Genomic DNA, 15,522 nt, shown 5'->3' on the forward strand with positions numbered 1-15,522 from the left:
CTATCATGTACCCACTGTGTACTTCAGATCGCACTTAAAAAGTCGGAGTTGAAGTGGAGTTCAATGTTTTCGGAGAAATAACAGTCTCACTCATTTTTGAATAAACGTGTTTTTATTTTCATACATAAACCGTGCCTTCGCGTTCACGCACAGGATACTAATTCCGAATTTATACATAGTATAAACCCGCTCTTTTATACACTTATAACTAGTTCGACAAGGGCAATAATCATTTTCGATTCTTTACTAGCTATGCCAAATTATTTCGTTAAACGTTGTTCAACACAGTGTCGGAATAATTGAATACATTACACCGTCGATGTGGAAGGAATGCTACTTTTTACGCATCTTTTTCTAGTATTTCAATATTTTCCAAATCAAAAAAATATGAAATACCTTAGAACTATGAGAAAATAAAATTCTGTACAGAGATATAAACAAAGATGATGGTAATCGGTTGTCACGAAATCATGCGGAAGTTTACACTTGTTTTGAATTGCGTTGGACAGTTTTGTTATTATGTCGGTGGTTCATTTCCATCATCATATTGTATATGCCCACACTGCGATTCCTCGGAATGCGAACAATGGTTCGTATCAGCCATCGGTATAAAACAAGGCGACGGCAGGATTGTTGGCCCTCGAAGTTCGTTATTGTCAACGCAATGGTTATTCGATGTAGATGGTGACACAAACGATGAAACAAAACAGGTTATCTGTCTTTTTAAACGCACGAGAGGACAGTTTTCTTCGTTCCAACCATTTGACGCTTTTCTTTTCACTTTGCACATACTCTTAAAATGATGTTTATTGCTTGCAGATATATTTTCCTCGGGTGGAAGTGATTCATCGTCCACTTCATTGGTTTTAGCTTTAGATTTCGATTTCAATGTGCCTCTACCGCTTGAAAATAATTTACGAGATATGCGACAAGATGCTGATAGCTCGGATGCTTTCGTTTCTTCCGTAGGAACAATTCCTGCTCTCGAATGACATTCGATAGTATTAAAATGACTAGAGTTGATTTCAACGGTGGAATTATTTTCCATGATCCTGTCCGTTCTGCTGTTGTTAACATCATCACATAAATCCTCAAACAACGCACCTGGGCAACATTCCTGTATACTGCTACTCCGCATCATCTCTACGACTTCTTGGTCACCATATGAAGAAATGAACTCATCCGAACAATGACTGCGATAGCCGCTAGTGCCTTCACTAGAGGTTTGTCTAGAAGAAGAAGCTTCACATTCCATTTTATGCCCACTGCTAAAACTTGAACCATCATCCCCATCATTCCTCCGTTCGCTCCCGTTGTCCCTCGTTTCCATGCTCATATTTGAATTTTCTGTGTACTCGAAAATGCATGATGGTGCGTAAATAACCGCGGAAGCATGTCCACTTCTGCCCGATGTGAGGGGATTTCCTTCCTTCCAGGTATTTGTAGCTGGATCGTAAATTTCTACTATTGCCAAGAAGTTCTGACCATCGTAGCCACCCATTGCATACAATTCTCCGTCCAGAACTGTTAACGATAAGGCACTGCGTGCTATCTTCATCGGTGCGATGGTTTCCCATGTTCCTGATTCCGTATCGTACCTTTCGACTAAATCTAATTGGTGCGATCCATCGAATCCACCAACAACATAAATATGCTGATGTATTGCAGCGACACCAGCACCGGAGCGGCCACATGTCATAGGAGGTATAATGGTCCATTCATTGTTTTCAGGATGATAACATTCAACCGAGGCTAGTCGGTCCCGCCCATCAAATCCCCCGATTGCGTAAAGCAGCCTATTGACCACAGCAACGCCAACTCCCAATCTATTTGAATGCATTGGCCGAACAAGAGTCCATCGGTCGAACTCAGGATCATAGCTACAGATATAGAAATGCATGTTAGTACAACTAACATTTAAAAAAAGTGATACAGTCTCTACTCACTATTCTACCGTATTGTGATATGTCAATCCAGCGGATCCACCAACGGCATAAAGCAACTCGTCCATCACAGCGACGCCAACCCTGTGTCGAGGAACGGACATTGGCGAGCACGGTCGCCACTTCTCTGTTAAAGGATTATACCGGTCAACCCAATCAGAGTCATACGATGAGCCGGGTGCATTGTTGCGCCCTCCAACCGCATAGAAACTTCCTTTCAAAAAAGCTGCCCCCAGCCCGGACCGTGGAACCGTCAACTTAGGCAATGTGAACCAAACATTTTCGTCCACGATGTAAGCTTCCAATATATCTAGGGAATGTCTGAAGTAGCCACCGGCGATAAATATCATGCGGGTTGTATTTGGTTGTCGCTCTTTGACAGCTGGTCGTTTGTGCAAAGTAAGATCTTCGAAGATTTTCGCCAGGTACTCACGGCAGGCAGGCACTTTCCGTAGAACATCACAGTTTTTCATTTGTTCCTTCAGAAAATTTGGCGTGAGCAACTGACACCGTACGGCGTACAGAATGTGCTCCATTTTTGGATATCGGTTATCCTCGTCATATTTGACCCATTTCAAAACGGCGTCGTACACATCCCGTTCACCCTGTACATTCAGCTCGTCTTTCCTGATTAAACAGATGAGTTGCATCACAGATAGTTGTAGGAATTCTTCCTCGTGGCAGATCTACTTTGCAAAGATATCACTAGAGAAACGTGGGAGTGATTAGTAAATAAAATTGAACCTACTTTGGTAAAATTGCGTTCGATAAATTGATTAGCTTTGTGCTTGAGTCCTTCACAGCCATGTTGCTCGGCGAAACTTGCGATGCCAATTGCATTTGTTGGGTCAAGTTGACGCTCAAGGAAGGCACAACACGCTTCTATCACGTTTGGCACCTGGAAAATGGTAGCGGCTGGTAGTAGTTGGCACACTGTTACTTCAGTCACTCGTATATGACCGGTGTACATATAAAACAAGATTCGGGCCACCGCCGTTGGACAAACCTAGAACGAAGAAAAAAAGGTTAGTGCATGGCAACAATGTATACCCCCACGCATCGTAACGAACCCCTTGCAACTTGATCCGTGACATCTCGCACTCTTTAAGTCCTCCTGTGAACATAGCTTTGAAGTAGGGACTCGCTGCACACAGTACGACTTTGTGCGCCTTGAAGGTCTCCTGTTCCACCTCAAGTGTCACGTCAGTCAGCATGTGGTGAGAACGCATCATGAACATCATTTTGAGCAACTCCTTGGCGTAGTTGGACATGAAATATGTCATGTCACCCGACACCTCCTTGGAACCATCGACATCGCCAAGGTGACCAATGAAATCCGTTGCGGTCTCCATTGCCAACGGCTCTGGCACCGAACTCTGAAAATGGATAATAAATCGTTAGTGTCTTATGGCGGGTTTACATTAGGAGATCTATAGCTATAAATGGATTTATTCACGTGAAAATAGGTGTAAACGGGTGAGAACAAATATGGTACACTTATTCGAGGTATATATAACTTGAATAAATTCAGCATATGTAAACGCTTGTGAATTTCTCACTGTTGAGAAATCACTAAAGTTGGATGCATTTCTACTTCAGGTGAATAAATTCACCGAAAATATGAATATATTCATTATAGAAGTTCACGCTAGTGTAAACGGTTGATGCGATTTCTATAAATCTCATCATATTTCTTCACATGAATATATCACTAGTCTAAACCCACCCTTAGTGTAATGTGACTGTAGCTTGCAATGTATTTTTTATGTTAGAGTTATGGGAGAAGTTTTAAATCTTCAATGAAGTAGATTGCGACTGGTCAGTTTAGATTACCCGACCGAAATTCTTTTCTTAAAATCATTTATATGTAAGGCTCAATCGCACTGCGGAGCCGCTAATCCAAAATTTGTTCACAGAAAATTTGATCTTAATTCTATATTTAGTAGGATTCGACCGAATACTCGCGGTTTATTCGAGGTTAGAAGGGCAACATTTTTTGTGGGACTGATCGGGTTAGGGATATGCATAAGGGGTACATTGAGGGTACTACGCAAACAATCGGATATCCCCGTCCGGTTGTCGTGATCATGATCTTCTGCTTCATCTATACGTGTTCCTCAGAAACGCTGATGTCAACGTTCAATGATGTTTCCCTCGTTGTGTCTCTGTTTCATATCCCTCTTATCTGATCGATAAGCTTTATCTTAGTCGCGGCAATACATACACATACTCTTTACAGATACACAGGTCGAAGGTTGTGCAGGCCACTGATCATTCAACAAGAGCCAAAGATTGTACCGCTCATGACAACTCTACACGAGCTGAAGATTGTACCGCCCAGTGACCATTCTACTCTGGATTCCTCGAGTCAAGAGAGATGCACCATGATTGATATGAGGTACAGACTAGGGGGGTGTCGCTGATTAATGGTCAGTTGCACCCCAATAGGAAGTATCCCGTGTCGGCCACACATACAGAGCACTGGAAACTGCAACATCCCAATTATGAGAATCTTTGTAATACTAACCTCGAGCAAACCGCGAGTAATCGGTTACATATTACTAACATAGTCGTAAGACAAAAATTGTCAAAATATTGAACCCCCGGCCCCGTCAGTTTAACGCCATATGTGCCTTAATAAAATATATATGTTGCAAAAAAAAATTACCAGGGATAGCATCTGGTGTTCGACTAGCTGTCGAATGCATACAGCCGAGAGCTGTACGCCAGAAAATGACATTTAATTCTTTCCAATTTTAGAAGGTTACTTTTAACTGTTAAGACCATTAGAGGTGAATGAACTGCAAAGTTTAAAGCCTCTTAAAAACAAAGAAGAAGAAGAACTGCTAAGAGGAAGCAGAAAGAGTCGTACTACAGAATAGACAGAATAGTTTTTTTATAAAGCGTTATGAGATCTTCCGGATGAGCTCCCCACCACGTGCTGCAAATCGAACGGAGAAAGTTGACCCTCTTTTGACATTTTTGCTTCAAATACTGTGGGTATTCCAAGTGCATTTTGAATCAAACCAGACACCAAGGTACTTGAAGGTAAACGATTGGGTAACGTTTCTGCCCAAAAGCCTAAATTACAATTGGGCTGGAAACTGCTTTCGAGTAAACACTACCAGTCCAGTTTTCTGCGGCGAAAATTTGATTCTAAGTTTCATGCACAAGAAGACAAGTTATCTTGGAAATATTGTAATGATCTTTGCAAGTTTTCGGCATATGGACCTTTGACGGAAACCACACTATTATCTGCAAGCTCTCACAGCGTGCATTGTTCTGCAAAACAACTGTCAATATCTTCACATAAAATTATGAAGAAGGGGGCCGAGACATGAGCCTCGGGGTAGACCCATATAACTATTTCTGTTATTTGTCCGAGGGTGAAGTTCGTTCACTTTTCTGACAACAAATTGTACACGAAGTTATTCAAAATTCCAGGAAGTCCACATCTGTGCAGATTGTCTGACAGAATTTCTATGGAAATCGAACCAAAAGCTCCCTTAATATCCAGGAATACTGAAGCCAGTTGCTCCTTGTGCGCAGAGGTCAGTTGAATATCTGTGGAAAACAACGCTTGTTTCTCTACTCTTGCGAAACCCAAATTGTATACGTGGTAATACATTATTTATCTCGATCCATTGATCGAGTGTTCGAAGAATCATTTTCTTCAAAAATTTTCTAGTGCACTAGAGCATAGCAATCGGATGGTATGAGTTATGGTCAGACGCTGGTTTACCAGGCTTTTGAATTGCTATTACTTTGAGTCTCCATTCGGGTAGAACAATGTTGTTTTCTATTAGGAAATTGAATAGCGTCTTTTCGCGATATCGGGAAGATTTTTTAGAAGAACGAATTTAATCATATCGCTTCCGGGTGAAGAGTTGTTCGATGAAAAAAGAGGCATAGAAAATTTCAGCATTGAGAATGGACTGTCCAGAGGTGCACCGGAGTGCCCGCTTTTTGTTTACTTTAGTCAATTGTTCAGCTGTATTCCAAGCATTCAATATTCCTCGAATTGTGTGGATGTTCTATGTCTACGAAAAGCTTTGTAAGCATCAGATTTTTTTCAAATACAATTTTGTTCATTCATCGTCCCAGCCGAGAGTGACTTTCTTTTCTTTTAAACGGAGCGCTTGGACCTTTTCTTTTTTTGTACTTCCAGTGAGCTTTTATACATCATATCGACGAAGAATAAATATTATTCCAATGGTGGAAGTACATCTATTGACTCTGCACCGATTGTTACCGTCGTTGCATATTTTCGCCAGTCGATGTTTCTTGTTGCGCTAGTTTTACCACCAGTCAGTAAAAAATACAACGCGGTATAATTTTATCCAGCATACTAAGCATACTGCCTCCTGGCCCGACTGGCTCAGTATTTTTTATTTCATCTTATGTTTACAATTACAATTTCTTATTTACTAACTAAATTTTGGGTCGCGCTAGAATCGTACGCACGCGTTTCCGTGGTGCTGACTCTGCGCGAACCCCTATTGTATAACCAAACCGCTATATTGAACTTGCCCCTCGGAAATTTGGCGAATAAACAAAAACTAAAGTGGGGCTGGTTCGACATAAGCGTAACTAATAAGGGCGCTTCATCTCCCCCTACTCAATGAGTTTTAGATGAAACTAGAAAAGCTTCCCTAAAAATGGTTCATACGGCTAGTTTTTCCTATATAACTGATATATTATTTGAATTTTTTTAACATTATAAATTGTATAATGCAATTTTTTTATATATAAATGGTTATAATTGTAATAAAATGTGTTCTTGAGTGGCTTCAAATTCTGCATATATATCCTAATATTTCATTGTATAATGTTTTTGGAAAATTGATTGAATTATATGTATGTGAATATCTGTATATGTTCGATTTTTATATTGTATGTCAATTGTTGGCAATTCTACAAAACAGTAATCTAACATCAAAAGTGTTGTTGCTGCCTGATAACCAAAGCTAAATAATGTAGAGCTCTGCACCTCCTGCAAATGAGCTCGACTTGAAATATTATTTTAAGTACTGTTCCTAATTTCTGGTTGTAATCAAAACAAAATTAGTTCCTTCAATTCTGTAATTTCACAATTCCAAATGAAAAATAAAATGATCATGTCTAAAAAAATTTCCCAAAACGCCTTATCGATCAACATTGTAGAGCTTTTACAGCTAAATCAAAATTATTTTTCTTTTTTTTTAATTTCTTCGTATAATACGTTTATCAACATCCCCTTGTTTACACTTTTATTTCATTCGTCATACATTTGAAGGGTGTATATGCCTCTTCCATTAATTTTCTTCGCATTTTTAGCGCTATTCAGTTTCATTTATATGTTTGATAATATAACTTTAACCCACATTTTTAGTTTCTCATGAACTTTAATACAAATTTTCTTCGAAAATGTGTGTGTAAAAATTTAAATCACACATTTTAAATTCGATAAGTGCATTTCCCCATATTGCCCTAATCATACAATTAATGTGTGGGAGATATGATTGTGTCTCTCAAAAAGAATAATCGGTTATTACAGAATTGCTGGAAAATTAATGTTGGTTGCTATTCTATTTATTTTAGTGTTGGATGCTCAGTACATAATAAAAGATCATGGAACGCGGAATCCGATTTAGATACTTAATGTTAACTTTGAAAACTTTCCAAATATGACAATCGTCTAAATATTGACATAAAAATAACTGCCCTACATCTGATACGATTATTTCCCTTGATGAATTAATTGGCTTATAAATTTATTTTGAGATTTTTTAAAAATTTAATGGTTTATGGGAAAGTTGATAGAATATCATATATCTCCTATCCCTAGTATTACCGAAATTAGTGCTCCTCTAGATTGTCACCTTGTTAGATCCGTATCGCAGCGAGATTACTGTCTGTCCGGCTACATTTGCTCTTCCGAGAACTGACGTTTGTTCCTGTCTTCCTCCTTTGACCAACGGATAGTTTACCACATTCGATCCGATGTAGATAGACATCTCGGGGCCACAGTTCAGCGAAAATATCGATTGTGAATCAAACTTCTCAGCAGACAACGATGGCTCAACCAAATGAGCTTCTCCAATCGACTCCGTGCAGGAATCATTTTTCTTCAACATGCTTTCCACTATGCTGTATATGCTCGACAGCATATCCTTATTGTTCGATCGATCCGAAACAAGCGATCCATTACCAGAATTTGCTTTTTTGGGGATCACTACTACAGGCGGATGGTTTTACTTGGCTCAACTATACTAATAGTTTCCCACATTTTTTCACTACGATATGTTCATTTTCGAACGTCACTTCTTGTACTGCTTTACGTTTTACGATTCATATTTTTTCGATTTTCTTCTTCTTTCACTACAGTCTCTCTGTCCTCGCACATTTTCTCAACTAGGGAATCTTTTCGATTCCCAGATTATCTTCAAGGAAATCAACACTTTGTGAACACCACGATGGGTGGGCTGCTGTTCCCACTTGGACAGCATCCCACCGCTGTCACCAAATGCGCTAGTTTTACCACCAGTCAGTAAAAAATACAACGCGGTATAATTTTATCCAGCATACTGCTTCCTGGCCCGACTGGCTCAGTATTTTTTATTTCATGTTATGTTTACAATTACAATTTCTTACTTACTAACTAAATTTTGGGTCAAGCTAGAATCGTACGCACGCGTTTCCGTGGTGCTGACTCTGCGCGAACCCCTGTTGTATAATCAAACCACTATGTTGAACTTGCCCCTCGGAAATTTGGCGAATAAACAAAAACTAAAGTGGGGCTGGTTAGACATAAGCGGAACTAATAAGGGCGCTTCATTTGTTACGTCAAATGGAACTCGAGATGGCTCAGTAGATTCTTGAATGATATACACTGCGTTTCACAACTATAGAACCACTAATTTTTTCTGAGTTTCCAAAGATATGTGAGAAGTCGGTTGAATTGAAGTATATAGTGTAGAATACAATAAATATCTTAATTTATGAAACTGGCCATTTCAACTTTATTGTTGTGTCCAGACGCGAAACATTAAAAAAACTAGAATTTCAGTGTTTCATAACTATAGAACCAGATGGAAACACTCTCACTCCTTTATAAAATTAACGTCAATTTCACATTAATTACGATAAGTTTCTAATTCGTAGGTCATCTTTAGTTCTCAATCAGTTCAAATAACCCATTCGGGATGATTACGACCATGCTGCGCTATGTTGTAGTGTACATCTTGTTCTACGCAGAGGATACTCCTCGTTCAAGCTCTTCAAATCACTCATACCGCTTGCAAGCTACATCTACTATTCGTCCGATCACTCCTCATAAGTTCCTGACAGGGTTTTGATTTGGTAAACAAGCTGACCACTCCAGAATCCGAAGCCCCTATTCATTAAATTATGCCATAACCTTCCGGATTTTATGAATTGATGCCAAATTACCCAATTATCACATTTTTTTTGGACGCAAAAACAGCAATAAATAATTCTGAGGTACTTCTTTGCACCTTTGATTGTTCGTTCGCGTTGATGGTAAGCTATCTAAAGCAGGCCTTTTGGAGAAATATTCTAATATTTTCTTTCAGATTGTTAGTTATTCAATATCCAGTTGTTCGACCATAACTTGTAAAAAAGCAAACAATTGTCACTAGAGACAATTTCATCAAAGTTTTCTCCAGGAATATCATTTGTTAGATGACCAATTTAAAATGCTGGAAACAGCTCTGCCGCAATTTCGCAAAGTGACGCAAGCGCCAAAATTGTCATTTTACGTTTTTTGTTATAGATCGATAAAGAATACCAAATCCTTTCAAACAATTGTGAAGTTTTACAGAAATGTGGAAAAATGACCCCGTAAAAGCTTGAAAACAGTTTGGCGCAAGCGCCAATTCCACTGTGATGTGGCGCAAGCGCCATTTCCCCTATGATGTGACGTAATTTGATTGTGATGCGATGTGATTTTGTTATCTGTTCTGATAGCGTAGGATGAACGAGCATGGACAGCAAATTTCACATAACAACATCTTCCGTAATGAACGTTTAGCATAATAAAAGTCACATACCTTCTATCTTGTAAAAAATACTTTTCCGAAAAGCTCGTCATGCCAAATATTTTAATCAAAAACAGTCCATCCCCATGCAATGCTACTTTTATAATAGCAATTCTGTTTTAGAACTACAAATCATGTACTAAGTAGCTCATAAGATCATGTACTTTAAATTCATAAAATCAAACCCAGCTTAACGGAATAATTTATCCTGCTGTTCTCACATATAGCTAATAAAGATTAGAACTAAATAGTTCAAACTCAATAATTTAATTGTTGATTACTACGATAATATGTAGTGTCTTTTTTCTTCAGGCATCGAGGGACAAAGCTTCTTGACGATGTTTACTGCTAAATTCTTCTTTCGAATAAATTGAGGCTGAGTGTTGATTGAATGGTAAATGTCGGATTTGGTGAACAGCTGCACTCTTCTAAATGCTTCATCGAAACGCATCTTGTAACAAAACTCAAAACATCCTCGCGTAAACTGTATCTGTTTTATATCGGATTATTTCGGACGGCATTATCTTATTTAACACGGATGGTTTCAATTGCATTTCGAATTCGAAAAAAAGGTGCTGTCCGAAATTATTGCGATCGGGTTCTCAACTACGTTAATCTGCTTGACGCATGCTACTAATTCGGAAAAGTGTGTGGATTCTTCTCCCTGATGCTTCCTCATGCTTCGCTCAACGGCGGCATGTTGTAGAAAATAATTGGAAATAGATTCTTGCATACTTTGATGGATGAACGCCAATCGGTTGTGGAAACAGCGATTTAAATTTGCTGTTTCCACAACAAGCTGGCGTTGGTGGCATAGCTTAGCTAAAACTACATTTTTTCAAAAATCAACCCGATGGCAATGTTTTTCCATCAACAGTACACATTTTGTACAGATAAGATTTTCGTAATGTACGCGTATGCTGATTATACATGTAATTTTACAAAAAGTCTCGTACTAAAAGTTCTTCCCTCTGGCGCTTGCGTCACTTTGCGAAATTACGGCAGAGCTGGCATAAGGTTTCGAAAATCAATAAAAACTAAATTTTTGGGGAAAAACTTCGCCTGCGAATGCGAGTTTGAATACAGTATTGTTATTTTAATTTTAATACTATGATAAGTAATGTGAATTAATTGTGCAAATTTCTTTCGAGAATTATAGCCATGAATAGAGCAACAGTGATGAATAAAAAAATAGAAATTTCTAAAATGAAATATTGGCTCCTATTATGTAATTCAAGGTGAACAGAACTTTGATGGTTAGCGCTATTTTGCTGTTATAGATGCACTGCGTTTCACAACTATAGAACCACTCCATTTTTATGAATTTCCAGAGATAAGTAAAAAATCGGTTGATTTGAAGTGTATAGTGTAGAGTACAATAACTATCTTCATTTAAAAGACTGGTCATTTGAACGTTCTTGTTGTGTCCAGGCGCCAAATATTTAAAAAAAACTGAAATTCCAGTGTTTCATAACTATAGAACCAGATGGAAAAACTCTTACTCCTTTACAATGTCAGTTTCACATGAATTACAATAAGTTTCTAATTCGTAGATCATCTTTAGTTCTCAATCAGTTTAAATAACCCATTCGGGGTGGTTTTGACCAAGCTGTGCCATGTTGTAGTGTGTATTTCGTTCTACGCCGAGGATACTGCTAGTTTCAGATCTTCAAATCACTCATACGGTTTGTAAGCTGCATCTATTATTTGTACAAATACTCCTTATATGTTTTGGCAGGTTTTTGATCTGGTAAACAAGCTAACCAGCTCATAATCTGAAGCCCCTATTCATTAAACCATGCCGTCACCTTCCAGATTTTATGAATTAATGCCAAATTATCCAATTATCACATTGTTTTTGATGCAAAATCAGCAGTACTTTATTGCACATTTAACTGTGCATTCGTGTTGATGAGAAGCTATCTGAACCAGGACTTTTTGAAAATAAAATTTCCTCAAACCACCAAACTGCTGCCTGCAAAGCAACGAGTTGAAAAATTACATGACACGTTCCGTAAATCCTTCCAGTATGATGAAATTCTATTCAAGTTGAGTTTCTTTTTATCAGAGAAGTTTTCCTGAAATAGTGAAACCCATGAGATTAGCTTCCACATTAGTTCTTGGATAGTGAAAAAACTGGTAAAATCCAGTTTAAACTGGAACATTGGGAACGCTGTTTATTGTACTTCTCTGTGTGATGAAGAGGATCAATGGAACAATAAAAAGAACAGGCCATCGGTCCGGCGTCACCAGAGAGGTGCTGCTTCTTCACCGTTCTTGATGCTTTGGATGCACTCCATTTGATGCACGAAAAGGCGAAAGGAAAAAAAAACACATTATAAACCACATTGATGGAGAAAATGAAAAAAAACCGCTTCGATATAACGCTTTATTGGAGAGACGAACAATGCATGTCCGGCTTCTTTCAGCACTCGACGAGGAATGACAGAAATTCTTATTCATGACTAGCTGATCCGGCAAACTTCGGCCCGTCCAAAATTTATTTTTTTGTTATCAATACCTTCAAACATTCACGTTTTCTTACTAAGCGCAAGTTCATGAGTCCAATCGCAGAACTGTTCATTGATTGATCTTTTAATCGACTCCGTTGAATTTACCTTTTACTAAAAAATTCCTAGTACTTCTACCAAAACTCATCATTATAATATCAGATTATTTTCAGACACAATTCTCTTTCAAGATTTTTCAGCCACTTGCAAATAACATGTTTCTCCGTCACATGAAATAAATGTTTGATACAGAAAATATGATACAATAAAGACCGATCCCTCCCCTCTCCTCCCCTTAGAGAGGGGGAGGAGTGTCTATAAAAACGCCATAAAAACGTTACGTGCCTCCTAAAATTTTCACATGCGAAATTTGGCTCGATTTGCTTGATTAGTTTTCGAGTTATGCAGAAATTTGTTTTTCATTTGTATGACAGACTACCCTAAGAGAGGGGTGAGGAGTATCTAACCAATCATTTATTGCACCCAATGCCAAATTTGGTTTCGTTTGCTTGATTAATTCTCGAGTAATGCAGAAATTTGTGTTTAATTTGTATGGCAGCCCCCCAGAACGTACAAACATCGATTAATCTGGATCAAACTGAACAACGTTCGAGCACCTAAAAATGTACACTTCTTATCACCTGCACAAGTTAACAATATTAACATCAAATTGCCACTTATTGTTACATGTTGCAGTGATTATTGTGGCAAAGGCAACAATACACTCTGCCTGTCAACTGCCGTGTGTAGAATTTTCAAATAACGCTAAGACGATTTATTCCGAAGGACACTTTTTGCTCTCTGCAATAATCTTATCGTGGGCAACCCCCAAGATGCTTAGTCATCCTGACGCTGTATTATCAGCACATCCATAGCGTGCCATCGCGTAGACATGTGTAGAAAGTTCACATTACCGTGAGTGCCACGAGGATTGGGAATTACACATTCACTCGACATAGAAACATTGTTGCAGTTCGCTTCTCGCGCTCTTTGTAAACAATAAATACATAAAGTTTAATTTATTTGTTTGTCCAGCTCATATCCGAGCCGTGTTCAAAATGTTGGTTGCACCCAATTTACAACTGTCTAGTGATGAGAGGATGGCACATTACGCTGAGAAACTGATTAGAAGAAACCTAAACATTGCAGTTCAAACTTCAATTCCTCGTTCGAACCATCCACCCATGTTTTATCATCACGTGTTTATACGCATTGTGAATTAAAGCACTCAACAAAATAACACATGTTATCTTGTCTCAGTATCAACTGTGAGTTTTTAGCATTGCAAGATAAGCAAACGATGTGGACCGCAAATTCTGGCGTATATAGTGGATTGTTTAGTAAAAATTGGGGCTTATTAAGGCATTTCCAAGTAGTCTGTCTGATATACTTGATTGTTCCACCGATCTTATCGGCAAAATTCTTCGAAGTAAGTTGTGATAATTTTTTTCTACTGATAGGTCATGTATTCGACACTTTTATGGAAATATCGGTGCCCTTAACCCTTTCCCGTATTATTTAATACGTCACACATCAAATGATTCCACTACTGTGCTGGGCCTTTTAGCGCCCTATGTTATACAAGTACACCACGAGTGAGACTCGATGTTGTACGGGAAAGGGTTAGAGATCCCTTCTCACGTTACGAAACTGTCTACTTTCACGTCTTGGAAAAAACCTGTTCCTTGAATTCTCGATCACTTTTCTCCGTCTTTTAAATAGTACTTTGTTGTTTTTATGCCATCACGCCTATTTTGTAGTCAAAGTGGCAAGCTCGTGAATATTCTCATGTCAGTGCGGTACTTTTTTCGGCGAAAATAAGACATTGGAAATCGAACTCAACATTCGATCGATAAAACCTCTCAAGCACTCATGTTAGACAATCCAGACTTACCGGTTAGGTACAAATTAGCTAGTCGTGATCCCAACCTTTTATTCCGCATCGCCTGTTCCTAGAAAACAGCTGCACTTTTTGATTCTTTTCTTCTAATCTCCACCACCAACACAATCACTTCCACTTGCTCTGAATCAGCTCTTACTAAACTATTAGCAACTGAGTTCCTCCAAACACAGAGCATTGTCTTATCTCAGAAACGGTTTGCTTTTACAGTTCGTGTTGATGTTTGACCGATCAACCAATTTCATCGTTTGAGGAAACTCTTTCGTTGGCGTTATGCCTCTGGGTTCTCCAACTGTCTCTCGGTGAAATCCTTCTTGGATGGTACTAACGTTCCCAGTGGAACTTTTGCCGTCTCAACGTAGATTTTACTTGTGTGATTTTTATTAGTAGTAAAGGGTGTGTCACATCAAATTGCATCACGGAAAAAACGCTGTAGAAATTTAATTTTTAGGAATTATATCTTCAGCTTTCGCTTATAATCAGATAAGAGTGTATAGATCACGTTGGCCATGCTTCACTGTCAATTTTTCGTAAATTTAGAAAAATGTCGTCGAACGAAAAAGAGCGTCGTGAATTAATCCTGTGCACTCATTTCGAGAATCCGGAGTTGTCACATCGGGACATCGGTAAGATGCTGGGAATCGTCCAATCCACGGTCAGCAGAGTACTAAAACGATACTTCGAGAACCTAACCATCGACCGGAAGGTGAAGAACGGCAAAAATGGATGCTCCGTCAGTGAAAAAGATCACAAGCGCGTAGTTAAGCAGTTTAGACGTGATCCGAGAAGTTCGGTCCGGGATGTCGCCAATAAGCTGAATTTGTCAAGTTCATTCGTCCAGCGGACCAAGCAGCGGGAGGGCCTGCGTACATACAAGGTTCAGAAGGCTCCTAACCGCGACGAAAGGCAAAACATGGTGGGGAAGACGCGAGCCCGGAAGCTGTACACCGAAATGCTGACGAAGCCGCATTGCCTGGTAATGGACGACGAAACCTACGTCAAAGCGGACTTTCGTCAGCTGCCGGGCCTGTTGTTCTTCTCCGCAGAGGGCAAATTCAGCGTTCCGGAGGAGATTCGCAAGCAGAAACTATCCAAGTTTGCCAAAAAGTACATGGTGTGGCAACCGATCT

The 15,522-nt window shown here is 39.0% G+C and overlaps 1 protein-coding gene across 5 annotated transcripts in view; it reads right to left on the reverse strand.

Annotated features, from left to right (window-relative positions):
* Positions 1-93: 93 nt before the first annotated feature.
* Positions 94-15,522, reverse strand: part of LOC129763092 (kelch-like ECH-associated protein 1B) — a 33,382-nt gene continuing 17,953 nt past the window's right edge. For 2 of the 5 annotated variants that reach the window (XM_055761857.1, XM_055761858.1), the window contains exons 2-5: positions 3,014-3,319; positions 2,692-2,949; positions 1,947-2,629; positions 94-1,880 (exon numbers count right to left, since the gene is read on the reverse strand). In XM_055761857.1, the coding sequence (XP_055617832.1) occupies positions 518-1,880; positions 1,947-2,629; positions 2,692-2,949; positions 3,014-3,295 (2,586 nt within the window). In that variant the 5' untranslated portion in view covers positions 3,296-3,319 and the 3' untranslated portion in view covers positions 94-517. The other 3 variants (XM_055761856.1, XM_055761859.1, XM_055761860.1) reach the window with 3 other exon arrangements.

Source organism: Toxorhynchites rutilus, chromosome 1, assembly GCF_029784135.1.
Source record: "Toxorhynchites rutilus septentrionalis strain SRP chromosome 1, ASM2978413v1, whole genome shotgun sequence".
Taxonomy (NCBI): domain Eukaryota; kingdom Metazoa; phylum Arthropoda; class Insecta; order Diptera; family Culicidae; genus Toxorhynchites; species Toxorhynchites rutilus.